General features: G+C 42.9%; 1 protein-coding gene across 2 annotated transcripts in view; it reads left to right on the plus strand.

Moving 5' to 3' along the window:
• The window catches only part of si:ch73-105b23.6 (fibrillin-2), a 37586-nt gene that overhangs the window by 16447 nt on the left and 3459 nt on the right, over positions 1 to 17680 (plus strand). For both annotated transcript variants that reach the window (XM_056272462.1, XM_056272463.1), the window contains 11 exons: positions 150 to 364; positions 453 to 528; positions 7749 to 8036; positions 9508 to 9744; positions 10879 to 11031; positions 12798 to 12976; positions 14528 to 14720; positions 14876 to 14995; positions 15075 to 15194; positions 15661 to 15681; positions 17600 to 17664. In XM_056272462.1, the coding sequence (XP_056128437.1) occupies positions 150 to 364; positions 453 to 528; positions 7749 to 8036; positions 9508 to 9744; positions 10879 to 11031; positions 12798 to 12976; positions 14528 to 14720; positions 14876 to 14995; positions 15075 to 15194; positions 15661 to 15681; positions 17600 to 17664 (1667 nt within the window). The remainder of the gene's footprint in view (positions 1 to 149; positions 365 to 452; positions 529 to 7748; positions 8037 to 9507; positions 9745 to 10878; positions 11032 to 12797; positions 12977 to 14527; positions 14721 to 14875; positions 14996 to 15074; positions 15195 to 15660; positions 15682 to 17599; positions 17665 to 17680) is intronic.

Below are 17680 nucleotides of genomic sequence, written 5' to 3' on the forward strand. Positions count from 1 at the left end.
TCCATAATCGATGCATTGAATTTTCTTTGTCCCATTTGTTAATTTTTACAATCCCAATAACTACTGATTGATTTATTTAATATAAAAAATAATTAATTTGAAGCTGACGAGGAAGTTGCTTGTCTGTTCCACTCTCTGCTTTCATCCAGGCATGGTATACGGAAGTCTTCACTTTATCACCTTTGACGGAAGTGAGTATACCTTCAAAGCCTTGGGTGAGTACGTCATAGTTCGCCTCTCCACCAGCACGGGATCAAACATCTTCACCCTGCAGGGACAAACAGCTGCTCTAGTGGTCAACGGGCAGCCCAAACTTGTGCCTGCTCTGGTACGATTAGCCGCCTTCTTTCAGGGTGCTGGAAAGGTGAGTTTGACCTTAAAATATAGATGTGAAATACATGCATAAAATTAATGTGCCACAATTTAGAGATTGTAAATTGATTTATTGAAAGGTGGAGTGGCGATGTGCTGAATCGGGAAATGGTCTTAAGGTCTTGGTCAATGATGTGGTCATTCCTGTGTCTGTTGGTAAGAACAAATTTAAAGGTTCCCTATCAAGGCTACGGAACTTCGACATTACGGATGTCGTATATGTGAACTCCTCTCATCCTTCACTTTCGCTGAAATCTTATAGGCTAACGCCAGCAGAGCTGGCCAATTGACGCAAAAAATGCAAATACTGAAACCTCGTAGCAGTAATAAGCAAGTGCAGCGTCAATTAGCTTCAGAATCTCTCTCTTCACGCTCAAATCGTGTGCTAGAAAGCTGATACTCCACTAACAACTTTAGGATTATTTCGCCGTCGTTGAAGTTGAGCCGAGATACTTGCACTGTCTCCTGCATCCGATGGCAACTACCTGCAACCTGTGCTCGGGCCCCATCGTGCCCCCCGACGCGCACCTGTTCTGCGTCGCGTGTATGGGGCTGGCCCATGCTGAGTCAGCCCTCAGGGACGGAGGGTCCTGCGACCTCTGCGCGGACATGTCTCTTCGAGCTCTCAAAGCCAGGAGGGAAGAGGCTCGGGCAGCAGCGGGGTTCGGGTCTACCGCCACCACTGAGCCGCTGGTAGCCCCCCCCCCAACCGCGTAGTCGAGGTTCGTCCCCCAGTGAGCTTCCCCGACCCCACCTTTCAGCCCCCTCACGAGGTCTCTGACTTCGTTTCCTTCGGGGCGTGTGAGGAAGACGACTCCATGTCCCTGTCTGCCTCCTAGAACGACTTGGGTGCGGAGCAGGCCGCGCTGCGGGCGGCCGCGGAGCAAGAGATCCCGGCGGACCTGCAGGACGAGCTCTTCCGTATCCTCTCTAAGGCCGTCGAGGAACTGGTTCTCTCGTGGAAGGCTCCCGACGAACCTTCAAAGAGCAAGCTGGATACGTGGTTCCTCCAATCGAGCCGCCGTCAGGCCGCTTCGAAAAGAAGAACACCGTTTTTTTCTGACGTGCATGAGCACGTGGTGAAGTAGTGGGTGGCCCCGCAATCGGCGCGCACTCTCACTTCCACCCAGGCCATTTTTCCCCCTGTGGACGAGGCGGGGGACCACGGCTACCTCCGTATCCCCCCCGTCGAGGAGACCGTCGCCGCGCACCTCTGCCCGTCGGCTCCCGCCCTGGGCTCGGACCGCAGCCTGCCGTCCCGAGCCTGCAGATTTACGGCCCACCAGGCTAACAAGGCCTACTGTGCCGCGGGGGAGGCGGTTTCTGCGTTGCACGCCATGGCCGTTCTTCAAGTGCTGCAGGCTAAGCAACTCAGGTCTCTGGATGACGCCACCTCTATCGACGCTGACGCAATCCGAGATCTCCATTCGGCCACGGACCTCGCGCTCCTGGCCACGAAGCGTTCGGCCCAGGTGATTGGCCGTTCGATGGGGTTCTTGGTGGTCCTCCACAGACACCTGTGGCTCACCCTGTCGGACGTGCAGGAGGCCGATAGGAAGACGCTGCTGATTGCACCGATCTCCCCTGCAGGCCTGTTTGGAGATGCCGTGGAGAAAGTCACCGAGCATTACTCCGAGACGCAGAAGAAAGCGAAAGCTATGAGCCACGTGATTCCTCGGAGGGCGCTGCCGCCGCCGCCGCAGCTGCTGCCTCGCTCCCGTTTGTCTTCCGCCTCAGGCAGCTCAAGTCTCTGGATGACGCCGCCTCTATCGACCCTGACGCCATCCGAGATCTCCGTTCGGCCACGGACCTCGCGCTCCTGGCCACGAAGCGTTCGGCCCAGGTGATTGGCCGTTCGATGGGGTTCTTGGTGGTCCTCCACAGACACCTGTGGCTCACCCTGTCGGTCGTGCAGGAGGCCGATAGGAAGACGCTGCTGAACGCACCGATCTCCCCTGCAGGCCTGTTCGGAGATGGAGAAAGTCATCTCCGAACAGAAAGTCATCTCCGAATCATCGAGCATTACTCCGAGACGCAGAAGAAAGCGAAAGCGAAAGCTATGAGCCACGTGATTCCTCGGAGGGCGCCGCCGCCGCCGCAGCCGCAGCCGCAGCCTCGCTCCCGTTTGTCTTCCGCCTCGGGACGCCAACCTCAGGCCGTGGTCAGAAGACACACAGCGCCCCGCCCGGGACCGGATGCCCGTAGAGGCCGTAGCGGCCAGTGAGGACGCAGAGGAGCCCGCGCAGAAAGCCCACCGCGTCCCCTGTGAGGCCCAAGCAGTCGTCCTGACCGCTCGGGCAAGAGGAGAAGAGAGCGCCAGGTCGGCCCCGCGTCCAAGAGGCGCGCTCTAATGCACTTGGTCCCTCAGCGTTCTGCGAGCGACGCGTGCAGTTGTGTTGTGAATGTTGTCAATGTTGTTTCTTGTTCAAAAATAAAGCAGATTACTACTTCACAAATAGAGCTTTTTTCTCCTCTTGCGCCACACACTGTGTTACCCGCCCTGCCGTCGAGCAGCGCAGAGTCACGGTCAATAAATATTCTCAGCCCTCGCAAAGCGGCGATGACCGCAGCGGCGATGACCGCAGGTTTAGATCCCCCCACGCTCAGTCGTTTCCAGGCAGCGTGGGAAGCTATTCCGGGCATTTCACCGTGGGTGTTGAATATAATTCGGCGCGGGTTCACACTTCAGTTCAAACGCAGACCACCCCGCTTCCGCGGCGTAATTCAGTCATTAACTTTGCCCCAAAACGCTCATGTGCTAAGGCAAGAAGTGTGCAGCCTGCTCGAAAAGAAGGCTATAGAACCGGTTCCCCCGAGGGAGCGGGAGAACGGATTCTACAGCCGCTACTTCGTTGTACCGTAGAAGGGAGGGGGTCTCCGCCCCATTCTGGATCTGAGACCCGTCAACAGAGCGCTTCACAAGCGCGCCTTCAGGATGACTACTCTGAAGCAAATCCTGGCGCAAATTCGCCCCGGGGATTGGTTCGCTTCGGTGGATTTAAAGGACGCTTACTTTCATATCCAGATAGTAAAGCGTCACAGGCGATTCCTGAGGTTTGCGTTCGAGAATTCGGTGTACCAATATACGGTGCTTCCGTTTGGACTAGCCCTAGCCCCCCGAACATTTTCGAAATGCGTGGACGCGGCACCTTCACCCCTCAGATCGAGATGGATGCGCGTCTTGAACTATCTGGACGACTGGCTGGTTCTCGCGCAGTCGAGAGAGACGCTGGTCAGCCATGTGGAAGCCCTCCTTCGGCACTTGGAGATGCTCGGTTTGAGGGTGAACGTCCAGAAAAGTGTGCCAGACTACAACATTCCTGGGAGTGTGTTTGGATTCAGTGAGAATGAGAGCGCGCCTCTCCCCTGAGCGAGCGGAGGCTCTGAGTTCTTCTCTCGGCCTCTTCAGACCTGCCAGGCTCGTCCCTCTTAAAGAGTTTCAGAGGTTTGGCATCCCAACCCCGGGCTGTGGAGCCACCATGTGTGGCCGCTGCAGGGTCGCTGAGCGTGCGGGACGCGCTGAACTCGCGAGTTTTGAACACCATTGCGGAGGCGCGAGCCCCGTCCACCAGGCGCCTGTATGCTCTGAAGTGGGGTGTGTTCTCGAAATGGTGTCAGGATGTCGGTATAGACCCAGCGAACTGCTCTGTGTCGGATATTCTGCGCTTCCTTCAGTACAGGATGGATGAAGGGAGCCTACCATCCACTCTGAAGGTATATGTGGCCGCTATTGCCGCGTTTCGGTAGACATACGTCGGTGACACGGTTCCTCAACGGAGCTAGGAGATTATGCCCTGCACGGCCGCCTTCGGTGCCGCCGTGGGATTTAACGTTGGTCTAGGAGGCTTTGTCGCGACCGCCTTTCGAGCCCTTAGCTTCGATTGCCATTAAGGAGCTATCGGTTAAAACGGCACTGCTTCTCGCTCTCGCTTCAGCGAAGCGGGTTGGGGATTTACAGGCTTTCTCTGTAAGTGAAGATTGTATTCGCTTTGGACCGGGAAACTGTAATTTAATTCTCAGACCGAGGCCGGGATACGTTCCTAAGTCGCTTAATACCCCGTTCAGAGCGCAGATTGTTTCTCTCCCTGCCCTGTCCACTGAGCCATCAACCTCTCAGGATTCGGTTGCTCAGAGTGCTATTTGCCCAGTCAGAGCGCTCAGAGAATACATTTCTCGCCCGGCCGCTTTTCGACAATCGGACCAGCTGTTTGTGTGCTTTGGTGGGTGCAACAAGGGACGGGGGGCTTGCTCACTGGATTGTGGACGCTATTGTTTTGGCTTATGATTGCCTGGGCCAGGAATGCCCCCTTAACAGGGGCGGACTGGCCATCTGTGTGATCTGGAGAATCACAGAACGGCCGGTACTCCAGGACGGCCGGCGGGCCGGCCCAACACCCGCCACACACGCAGTCAGCAGACATCCCAAATTAGTTAAAATCTCCCGGAATCTAGTGCGAGCAAGAGCGCGCATGCGTAGCGCGCGCATGCCAAAGAGAGGGAGCGAGCTAGAGACCTTGCGTGTGTGTGCTAGTGTGCGCGTGTGCCTCACGAAGCGCATGTAAGGACCAGAGGTGGGTAGAGTATCCAAAAACTGTACTCAAGTAAAAGTACAAGTACTTATAGAAATATTTACTCAAAGTAAAATTAAAAGTAATAATCTCAAAAGTTACTTGAGTAAGAGTAAAAAAGTATCCAATGAAAAAACTACTCAAGTAGTTAGTTACTAGTTACTTTGGATCACATAGGCCTACAGTATATATATATATATATATATATATATATATAGCCTATCATGATATTATTTATATATTTTTGTAATTTAAATGACTATTATCATCATAATTAGATAAGCTATCTTTGCAACAAAAACAGAAGAGACAAAACATTATTTCTGTATATCTGTATATCTGTAGCCCGAAAACCATTGCCTGTCCTTTGGTTTGTATAATAGTATAGTAATTTATACAACTACATTTGGATTATTAGACAATGTCGGAATAAAGTGACTCTATGGAGTTATGCATTCATAAAGGGATGGGAACCATTGACACAGATTAGAAAGTGTTAAAACTCTGCGCATGTGCTCGCAGTCATGTCATGCCCAACACAAACAACGATCAAATGCACGGATCTTCTTCTGTCTGTTCTCCAAAATGTATAAATGTAGGCTATATTTATGAAAGCATCTTTAAACTGGTTAACTGAGTCTAATTAGGCAGGCAAAGGCATTCGTTTTCAAGTCGAGTTCGCACGCCACTGCGCAATACACACACATTGTGTGTGTGCACACATTCATAAACTGGACGATGATAGCTTATTTAATGTATAAAGTAATGTATATGTCCAAAAAAGGGTAATGCCATACTTTGTAGTAGTGCTATATGGCGTAATAATGTGTTTGGTTGTAAAATGTATTACCTGAATGAAATGAAATAGAATGTATCGTCGTGTGGAATAATTCATTCACAGACAGCTTACGAAGTAACATACGAAGATGTTCAACTAATAAAGATCTTCATCGCTGGCAAAAAAATATGATGCATTTGCAGATTTACTTTCTAGACTGTACTGTAGACTGTGGACCGCCACTTCATACAACGCTCTTGAAGTTCTTAAATCTTCCTGTTACGACTCCGAGACGATTCAGTGCGCGAGGAACTGAACAGATCATTCAAACTGATTCGCGAACCGATTTAGACATCTGCCCAACTTGTTTGATGAAGTCTTTGAACAGAATCGACTCAAAAGAGTGATTCATTTGTGAATTGAGCATCGCTCATGCCCAGAAAAAAGAGAGAGAGCGCGCTTAGAATAAACTACGCTTTTAACAACATATTGCATTAAAATAAAGTAACGAGAGGAACGTCGCCCAACGTAACGAAGTAAAAGTACAGTTTTTTCATTAGAAATGTACTCGAGTTAAAGTAAAAGTACCCACAATTAAATCTACTCTTAAAAGTAAAAAAATTCCAAAAAAATACTCAAGTAAATGTAACGAAGTAAATGTATTGCTCGGGATATGCAAATTCTGGCAGTGTTTTGTGAGCTTGTGATTGGTCCCTTTGGGCCTGTTAGAGGTTCGCTATTGGTCAATCTCGGCCTATCGGATGCTCGCATACTGGAGTGGGCGGTCTTGGTATTGGGTCTGTTGTCGGTGGTTGTTTTGCTGCCACGGCGGGATTCTATACAGTTCCCATATACGACATCCGTAATGTCGAAGTTCCGTAGCCTTGATAGGGAACGTCTCCGGTTACTTTCGTAACCTCGGTTCCCTGAAAGGCAAGGAACGAGACATTAGGCTTGCCGCCGTGTTCGCTATTGATTTAGCGTTCTTGTTCGATTCTGAAGGTAATTGACGCTGCACTTGCTTATTACTGCTACGAGGTTTCAGTATTTGCATATTTGCGTCAATTGGCCAGCTCTGCTGGCGTTAGCCTATAAGATTTCAGCGAAAGTGAAGGATGAGAGGAGTTCACATATATGACATCCGTAATGTCTCGTTCCTTGCCTCTCAGGGAACCGAGGTTACGAAAGTAACCGGAGACGTTTTCAAATGTTCAGGCGAAGAAATAACACCGCTGTCCTTCTATTTACAATACTAGTCAAAAAGTTGAAAAATCTCCTTCATTACGGCTGTTTTTCATATTTTAGAATAAGACATCATGCCTATAAAATAACACAAATAGACATACTATATGCATCATGGGATGCTTTAAAAAAAATTTGTTTCCATCCTTCCAAGCTCTTTCCTCAATTATTTTTCTTCACTCTCAGGTACAACTTATCCATTAAAGTCTTAGTTTTACAAATTCTTACAGTAAACACACAATTTAGATTCAAGTTCAGAGAAAAATAAACTCTGTCAATTGTGTCCACACAAGTGTGTGAGTGTGACTGGTTGTGTATAAAACCTGATAACAGATAATAAGACTAAATGGAAAGGTGTCTCAACATCTTGACTACGTCCAAACTCGCATGCTCTCTAAGTATACTTCTTTTGAATAAGTAATTACTTTGTGACCATTAAAAAAGTATGTTATATAGCATTAATGCATGTCATTTGAATGTAATCCAGACGTACTACATTCACAATGGTGTCATCGTCATGCGCACTACCAATGTCAGATGCATTACCTCACTGCCGTTCGCAAATCCTCTCCAGTGGCCTCATGGTATAGTAAAGTGTCCATTATTCACACTTCAGAATCTTGCCCGAAGTAGCAGGTCATATATCGCCTACTGTTTTATGAATACTGTGAATGTTTGGACATTCTTTTCACATACTGTTTTTCACCAACTATATTCTAAGGAAGTATGTGATTTCAGATGCAGTCCTTGTTTTAGTTTTAACCTATCGCCCTCTGCTGTTCTGACAGGAGTGATACATGTAGAGGAGCAAGGCTTTGCAGTGCGCTGTACTTCTACGAGTCGCTGCGCAGTGGTGTATGCCGAGGGCCTGTACGTGGTGGTGTGGAGAGGCGATGCTGGGAGGCTGACCGCTCTGGTGGAGGTTCCTCAGAGGTTCTACAACCGTACACTGGGTTTGCTGGGCCACTGGAGCTCCAACAGGACAGATGACTTCCTGCTTTCCAATGGCCGTCTGGTGCCTTCTCTAAATAACAACATCCCCTCTGAACAGAGTCTGCTTCCCTTCGGACAGTCATGTGCGTGTACTCTTCACCTGGATTCAGTATTTGTGAGAAAATATGAAATATTGTAGAAACTGCAACTCGATAAAAAATTAACAACTAATATGTATTTACCAGTACTGAACTGGCATTCATATGGAGTTAATATTGTGCCATAATTAAACAAAAAAATCCAGCATTTTGCAAACAAACTCGATCTGCTTTGCAAAGGAAAACTCAAATCGCAAACAAACTTGATCTACTTTGCAAAGGAAAACTCGAATCGCAAACAAACTCGATCTGCTTTGCAAAGGAAAACTCGAATCGCAAACAAACTCGATCTGCTTTGCAAAGGAAAACGAGAAACTCACCTGTTCACCGCTCATTTTCCTCAGCTGTAGGCAAAGGCAAGCACGCGTTTCAAATCAGTGCTTCTTCCGGGAGACTAGCGCTAAATTAATCCCCTAGTTTAGCGTCATCTACTGTTTTAGAAGAGGAAGTTGCTCAACTGCATTTGTGAGAAAATCTGCCTGGACACATTTGTGAGAAAATCGAGCCGAGACAAGACATCTCATTAAAAGCCAAGTGTCTCACAATCATAACAGACAGATATGCATTTGTATGCACTAGATTTGGTATTTGTTCAAAGGTTACATGCAATTTGTTGGATGGTTTGTATTTATTTGTGAAATATTATAGGCTCATTTATTTATATTTGTAAAACACAATACATATTTGTTACTCCTCTGCTTTTTCGCTCAAATTGACCTTTGTACTTGCAAATTGATTTCTGTTTGTATGCAAGTCGGTTTTTCCTTTACAAAGCAGATCGAGTTTGTTTGCGAGTCGAGTTTTCCTTTGCAAAGTAGATTGAATTTCTTTGCAAAATGCTGGATTTGTTTGTTTAATTATGGCACAATATTTACTCATTCATCCTTTTTAACTAGGGTGTACCACTGTCTTGTTAAAATCATAATTTGAATAATTCCGATTCCTGTTAGAATGAAATGAGTTTCTACTGAATAAACAGGAACTTACAGAACTTGCTGCTGGACAGTTTCACAAAGGGTGTTATATGAATTTCAAATCCCTGGCAAATGTCTTTGCGATCAGGGGCATTTTATCAATACAGGCACTTTTAAAAATACAGGTTCCAAAAGGGGGGTTCTTCATGAAACCAGATGCCAATTAGGAAACTTTACTTTTAAGAGTGTTTGAGGAATTGGAAACTAGGGGCCCTATAATACACGTGCAAGTGTTTTTTGCTAGTTCCAGCCCGACGCAGGTATCATTTTCATGTCCTGCACCACGTTGTTTAAATAGCAAAGGCATTTGCGTCCATCTGTGCACCCATGGTCTGAAAACGAGGTGTGTTCAGGCGCGTTGCTATTTTGAGGCGACTGAAATAGACTGCGCTATTGACCAACAAAAACCTGGTCTAAAGTCAATGGCTGATAAGAAAAGGAGTACTGTATTCATTTAAGATTTCTTGACTTTTTTTCCACAGGGGCTGTTCCTGCTCCAGAAAGTCTTCTATTCTCAGAGCCTCCTAGTGCTCCATTCAGTCCCATCACGACAGAGCAACTGATGTCCTCAGTGAGCCCAGATGTGCTGGCTAAACACAGTCAGACCTGCCAGGGCAGCATGCAGTGTGTGCATGACATCCTAGCCACAGAAAACACAAAACTCGGCCTGGATGTTCTGAAAGACCAGCAGCAACTTCAGAACCGAACGCAAATCTACGGTTAGATGCTCATCCACATTAACTGACCTAACACACAAAAATATCTTAACCAAACTAAAAACTTGCCTAGAGTAAAGAACATACACTTCTGTTCAAAAGTTTGGGGTTGGTAAGCCTTTTTAATGTTTTTTTTTTTTTAAGAAGTCTCTTATGCTCATCAAAGCTGCATTTATTTTGATCACAAATACAGTAAAAAACGTAATAGTGTGAAATAGCCTATTATTACAATTTAAGATAACTGTTTTCTATTTGGATATAATGTAATTTATTCCTGTGTTGCAAAGCTGAATTTTCAGCATCATTACTCCAGTCTTCAGTGTCACATGATCCTTCAGAAGTCATTCTAATTTGCTGCTCAAGAAACATATTACTATTAATGTTGAAAACAGTTGTGCTGCTTAATATTTTTGTAGATTGATAGGTAGTTCAAAAGAACAGCATTTATTTGACATTTTTTGTAAAGTTATAAATGCCTTTACATTATTGATAAATCAAATGCATCCTCAGTAAAAATCAATTTCTTTAAAAATAAAATCTTACTAACCTGAAACTTTTGAATGGTGCTGTATTTTATGCTTATCACTTTGAAAAGAGAAAAATCACAAATGGAAAATAAATTTAATGAGATTAAATGGAGAGCAAATTGAGACTTTGCTTAAAGTCCCCCTGTAGTCAATCATTTAATGCTGTAAAATTAATCGTTGAACACTAAAATTACATATTTAAAAGTTTTTTCCTTGAAAAAAATGTCTTCATGCCTTAATATAGCTTGAATGTAACTCGACACCCTTGACACATGTATTACACGCGGATCTATGAATATGCAATAGCCCCGCCTCCACTCACTCACACCAGCACAGAGATCCGCTCGTTGACGATCACACGTTGACGTGATTGGTTACAAGGTAGTTTGTTGACTTATGAATGTGCACAACATGGTTTATTAAAACACCACATAGACATAAACAACATTAAAAGTTTGATTTTTACCACAGGGGGACTTCAAGTCACTTTAACAATGTTAAAAACTGTCCTCAGATTTGACAAGATTTACAAAGAGATCTCAAGATGAACTCTTATTAAATTCTTCACATTTGTGTTTAATAATCCTCTCCCTCTGCTTGTTTTCAACAGGTAACCTGCCGCCCATTGTGACAGAGCCGACTGTTATCATGTGTAAGGTCAATAGTACAGTTAGAGTTCAGTTCAAAGCCCAGGATCCAAACAGAGACCAAATCACCTTCTCCCTGGCCTTACCACGCTCTCCACGGATCACCATCGGCAGCAGTAAGACTTACTGCAAAGCTTTCTATTTACAAACTTAGCCTGCTTACAGTGTGATATGCACATGTCTGAGAGATCATCTGTTAGATCTCTTTCTAGCCCTCTATGGTACGCATTATGATATCAGTGTGAAAAAAATTATTTGTTATGTTTTTCCTGCTTAAAATTGGACACTTTAACAATATCAATAAACATTATCATTATTTTTAAATGTATTTATTAATTAAAAGTTTGTTGCCTCAGGGCAACATTGTACCACAATGGACAAATTGAAACATTTGACATTTTCATGAAGAAAAAAATGATAGATTTATTGAAAACATCAATTTATTTAACTAAACACTTGAACAAACACATTTATCAAGTTTTTAATGAATTACACATTTCATATTTAATAAAAAGTAACATTTATTATCCAGCTGTTGCCCTCAGGCAACATTGTACCATCGTGGAACGCAAGTACTACAAACCATCATATCAAGTTATCATATCAAAACATTACAATCGGTGTTGTTTCAGGGTAAAACATTAACAATCACCATAACCTTTTCCTAATATGAAGGCCAGGCCTGAACAACAGCAAGATCAAACATGTGGAAGACCTCCCAGGCCGACCTAATGACCCATGTAATGTCAGGGGGCCCTGACCCCCCCAGGGGCCCGACGGGAGCACCCCAAAATCCGAGAATCCCAGAAGCAGTGCCACCTTCATCCTGTGTGGCACCACACGCCCCCGTCCCACTAACCCACTATTTGTCCAATTGCCCACTATAGTGGCCAAATGTCCCGTTGACCCCACTGAACGGTCCCAAGCCACGACCCCGTCCCACAAACCCACTATTTGTCCGATTACCCACTATAGTGGCTAAATGTCCCGTCGACCCCGGCTGACCACTCCCAAGCCACACGCCCCGTTCCACGAACCCACTATTTGCTCGATTACCCACTATAGTGGCCAAATGTCCCGTCGACCCCCGCTGACCAATCACAAGCCACACGCCCCGTCCCACGAATCCACTATTTGCCCGATTAGTGGTCAAATGTCCCATCAACCCCCGCTGACCACTCACAAGCCACACGCCCATCCCACGAATCCACTATTTGCCCGATTACCCACTATAGTGGCCAATAGTGACTGTCGAACCATGCTGAGTTTTCAGATTGTAAAAATCCAGATACATTTAGATAGTTCAAACTATTTTCCTTACAATTAAACTATACTTGTATTCAAACCTAGTATGCCTGGTATGGGCTTATGTGATTCCATTACGGTACAATGTTGCCTCGAGGCAACATGCAGTTTTATGTAATTCCCTATGATACATTTGATGATATATAATGTAATGTTTTTGAAAATACTTCTTTACTAACCAATGAACGTGACTAAGATTTTTTGTAGTTGATTATCTGGACAGAAATTAGTGAAAAATGCCCTTTTCAGTGGAGAAAATATGGACCCATGTGACATGTGCACGTGTGCTGAAAGAGGGAACACAATGGACCCCTGTGGGTCATGTTACCACTCTTTTGCATTTTCATTGGTTAGTATTTGAGTTCCCCTCCCCTTAGAGAGCATTGACAAATAAAATTGTATTAGTTTTTATTTAAAAAAAGCTAAAATAGACTATGTTGCCTGGAGGCAACACCGTACCATAGATGGCTAGAGCTTTATCCTCTGTTAACTCTAATACTTATAAAACATTGTGCTCTACATTTTGGTGCATTGATATATCACAATACGATTCTCTTTTTGCGTGTGTGTCTTGAAGGTGATGGTATCCTCGTGTGGTCTCCTTCCAGTATTCAGCCAGTCAATCTGACAATTCAAGTGAGTGATCAAACATCCAGCTCCTTGATCACCCCTGTTCTGCAGCTCTGTAACTGTGTGAATGGAGGAAGCTGCCAATACAACAGCGTGGCTGAGAACCTTCTGCTGGGAAAGTTTCAGGTACTCAGCGTCTTTAACCCTGCAAACAGATACAGTACTTGTTTGCAGAGGAACTTTATCTTTGTGTGATGATACCACCAGTTGGGAGCATTTATGGTCAAAAATACAATAAATACAGTTTTCTATTTGAATAGATTTTAAAATGTAATTTATTCATATGATGGCAAGGCTGAATTTTCAGGATCATTAAAGCTGCAGTAGGGAGTTTTGAGAAAACGTTGACTTAGCCTGAAAATTTGAACAAGCACAACTTACAGGTCCCACCCCCTTGCTCTCTGCTGCGCTACAGCCCTCCCTCCACAGCTCGCCCTCCACAGCGGAGCCTGTCGTGAACGCGCAGGCTAGTAAACAGGGCCACCGATGACGGCGGATAAAAAGTTATATGGCACATTCACTAATAGGGACTAAACGTCAATAATATGCTTTACATTGACTATGGCCTGCCCATACTTTGACTACAAACTTGGTCCTCAAATCATTATGTATTTTGCAATACATGTAACTTTATAACGTTGCACTCTTTCTATAAGTTATAAATAGCTAGTAAGATAACGTTAATATAACGATATATAATGCTAGATAAGGTGTGCTAGTACATTATTTCAGCAACATGACAAGCCAGTGAATTAGCAGGTTTCAATTGTTGCTTAGCAGAGTGCGTGACATTTTATCTACATGTTATGCAGCTAGAGTTTTGACACCGAGTCAATGGGCTCTGTCTAATTCTCTCTTTTTCGCTTGTTTATCGTCATCGGTCTTTTTCCCTTTACCTCTTTGTTTTATGAGCAGGTGTCACTCGAGAATTGGCAGTTTAGGTTGTTTCTCCGTCATAAGCACAGCTGCAGCTCGCCGGCAATCTTGAGTTTGAACGACGCCTCGCGCTCCGGCGCTCGCGCTGTGCAAGAGAGGGGTGTGATCAGGGCGTACACGAGCGTGATTGACACTGCTAAGACATTCCTCCTGGCTCTGATTGGTTGTTTCTGACCGGGAGTGTGTATTTCTGCAAATGGCAATAGGACCACTAGGAGGAGCCAGAGGAGCTTGATTTTTTCACAGATTATCTGTCTCATATTCTACTGTCAGGACATAATGACAGTTTTAACAAATATGTAAAAAAATATTTTTTACAAAAACTACCTACAGCAGCTTTAATCCAGTCCTCAGTGTCTAATACATGATCCATTTATTATTATTATTATCAGTGTTGAAAACAGTTGTGCTGCTTACTATCTTTTATGTGGAAATGGTTATACATTAGGAATTTTTGAAGAATAGAATGGCTAAAAAAAAGGACAGCATTTATTTGAAATAGACATCTTTTGAAAAACATTATACATGTCTTATTTATGCAATTTCAACAAAGTATAGTGCAAAATATTTGCGAAAAAAAGAAAGTATTTTACAATTAAATTTAGCTACAGATTCATGTAGAGTCAAGTGAATTCTATGCTATTCAGTTGTGTACAGTGGTGTTAAGGGTAATTTGAACACACAGACATGCAATGCTTCCTAAACATAGACAAATGTGTTTTTCTGTATGTATACATCTAGGTTGTGGGATGTCTTTGTCCACCAGGTTTCAGTGGCAAGTACTGTGATAACAGAACAGATGTGTGTAAAGGTAAACCCTGTTTTCCTGGTGTGGAATGCATCAGACAAAAAGAAGCAGAACTCTTCACATGTGGACAGTGTCCTCCTCCGACTGTGTACAAGGACAAACAAGGATACAAATGCTTTGAAAATGGTCAGTAGTTACTTAAAAGGCCCACTTAGTATTTTATTTTGAAAATTTCCATTGCAACAGTTTCAAATGCAGTGCATCCTATGAGATTTAAGAAACAGAACGGCTCTAAAAAATATATTTTTTTAAAACAAAGTTAATCTAACTCTGTCCCACAGACTTCTGCCTCCCTCCGTTCCCCTTCCCCTGCCATGAGATGGCAGACTGCACCAGCACTGGCTACAACTATACATGTAAATGTAAGCCTGGCTACGCTGGCAATGGGAAAGAGTGCTCAGGTATGCCACGTGAATGCACAGCCTCACAGGCATTCTTTAAGACACACTTGCACTCAAGTATGTTTTATTCTACCAACAGATATTGATGAGTGTCTGAACCCCTCAGCCTGTCCCAATGCTAAGTTTGAGTGTGTGAACATGCCAGGATCAGTGCGGTGCTTATGCCGTTATCAGAACACCACAGATACTGACGGCTGTGGTAAGTGGTTTGAATCGGTAATATCTCAAAAATCACAATTCCTGGAGTCATTAACACAACTTGAACTTTACATTTTACCATACCCATGTAATGTGATTGAAGAAACAAACATCTTGAATCTTCGAATCAGTTTAAACAATTGCTTCGTGTCATGATAGACAAAACACGCACCTTGAGGACATCTGCTGCTCAACATGTGTTAATGCTTTAGAGATTATTGCAATGTAATAATAATATTTCAATAAAGGGCATATGCACAAATATATGTAATACATTTCATATATAAGCAAGATTTTTATGATTATATTAAACTAGGATCATATTAGTTTTTATATTTTTGGTTTCAAATATTTATACAATAATTTGTATTTTATTTGTATACTCAAAAATAATATTTATAAGTTATATTTACATTTTATAGCATCTATGTAAAACATATGCAAAACTTTTGTTTACTTTTTTTTAGGTGAATCTGCTAATCCTACAGGTAAGACTGTGTATATTGATTCACTTTTAATATTATATTATATTATATTATATTATATTGTATTATATTATATTATATTATATTATATTATATTATATTATATTATATTATATTATATTATATTATATTATATTATATTATATTATATTATATTATACAGGTTTCATCAGGTTGCTATTTGTTAAAAAATTTGAGGGGTGGATATTTGAGCTAGAATGCCACCATTGAAATTGTAATGTAGGAATTTAGACAATGTAGAAATACAGTGTAATTTCAGTGGTTTCTATACCTGTTATTTAATAAACTAAGTTACTTTTTTAAAAACAATTAACTTAACAGCTATACATTTATTTATAAAAAGTACAGGCCCCAAGAGGTATTAAGATAAGCTGTCAAATATTTTAAAACATTTCAGCCCTCCCAATACATTTGTATTATCTTTCTGTCTTATCATTCTGTCTTAATCTAGGATTAGTCATAGTATCACACTTTATAAGCTGTAAAAAACACAAGATAAAATGAAAATCTGTTTTGGTCTCTTGAAAGAGTGGTGGCACTGACATGTGTTGTGCTGACTATAGAAAATCTCATCTCCTGTCGAGGACGGCAATGGCTAGTAAAACTGTTATCCTGCCATTTAAATACATTAAATCTAAAATGATAACATAATATTAATCCAATTATTTACCATTCCACTTGGAAGAGTTTGTAGTATAGGGTGTCCAATCCTGCTCCTGCCAGGCCGACGTCCTGCAGAGTTTAGCTGCGACCTGCTCCAACACACCTGCCTAAAAGACTTAGTAGAGGTCCTGAAGACCTTGATTCAGGTGTGTTTGGAGCCAAACGCCCTGGCTCCAGAAGCAGGATTGGACATCCCAGCTTTCCGCCTTTTTCCTAACTCACCTACTGCATTTTAGATTATGGGAGGCACAACCAGTTTGTGGAAAGTTTCACTCAAAAAGACTGAAATAAATCATTTCAAATCATAAGGTTGCCCTACAAATAATCCTTATCCGTCAGTTTCACTGAAAGAGCTGTAAAAATGTCCTTCATGTTCTATTTTCAGATGTCAGGAGAATAATGTAGACCTTGGCATTTGAATGTGACATGATATAACAAGAATATCTATGGCAAGAGCTCTTTTCAGTCGCTGCATTCTTTTCCTCCTGATTATTTTCTTTTTTTTTAAAGACCACAGACCACAGTATGAAAAAAAAAGAACATACTGCGCATTTGTGATCTGCTCTCCCGGTTTAATTTACGATATATCCCATGAATAATTCACTCAAATGCAAGAATCTCTCGTTTTTTCTCCCCAAATCCTCACGTCTCTTTTCAGTTTGTCTTTAAAATGTAATTGTCTCCCCTTTTCACTTCTAATCCCTATTAGCCGTGTTTACTGGAATGTTTCTAAAGCAGGTCAGGTTGGAAATAGCTTTGAAATATTATCACTTAATGTTCCAGTTAATGAACATTTTTGATCAAGTTACATAATACAGACATACTGTATATTACTACAATGATAATTAACACATCCGTAATAATGCTGTGGAAATAATCAAGCTTTTGGGGTTATTCATTGTCTGTTGTAGTAATTTGTTAATGCTTTTACACTTTTAAATTCCTTTTAATGTTCGATGGTTGAAGGGTGAATAGAATAATGTCATCTCATTGTTTCCAGTTTTTGAAAATGATTATTATTGCATTCATAGAGTGAACCTTTCGCTGATTTTTTACAGTTTAACAAAAATTACTCCCATAATTCACGCAAAGCGTCATGGGGCCTTGGGAAAAGGTGGATAGTGCTTGTTTTATTATAAGCCGGTAGGAAAACTTACAGGGATTTCTTGTAGGGAAATCCTTCCCACCTGGGTTTCATGTTTTAGGAGAGACCAACATCAATGTCTTTTTTCTCCAGGATGGAATGTTTTTAATGTGTCCATGGACTGGGGAAATCAGGAGTCTGGACAGGGACTGAGTCAGGTCAGTGCGTGGATCT

This window comes from Rhinichthys klamathensis, unplaced genomic scaffold (genome assembly GCF_029890125.1).
Source record: "Rhinichthys klamathensis goyatoka isolate OS25496 unplaced genomic scaffold, OSU_Roscu_1.1 h1tg000338l_1, whole genome shotgun sequence".
Classification (NCBI taxonomy): Eukaryota; Metazoa; Chordata; class Actinopteri; order Cypriniformes; family Leuciscidae; genus Rhinichthys; species Rhinichthys klamathensis.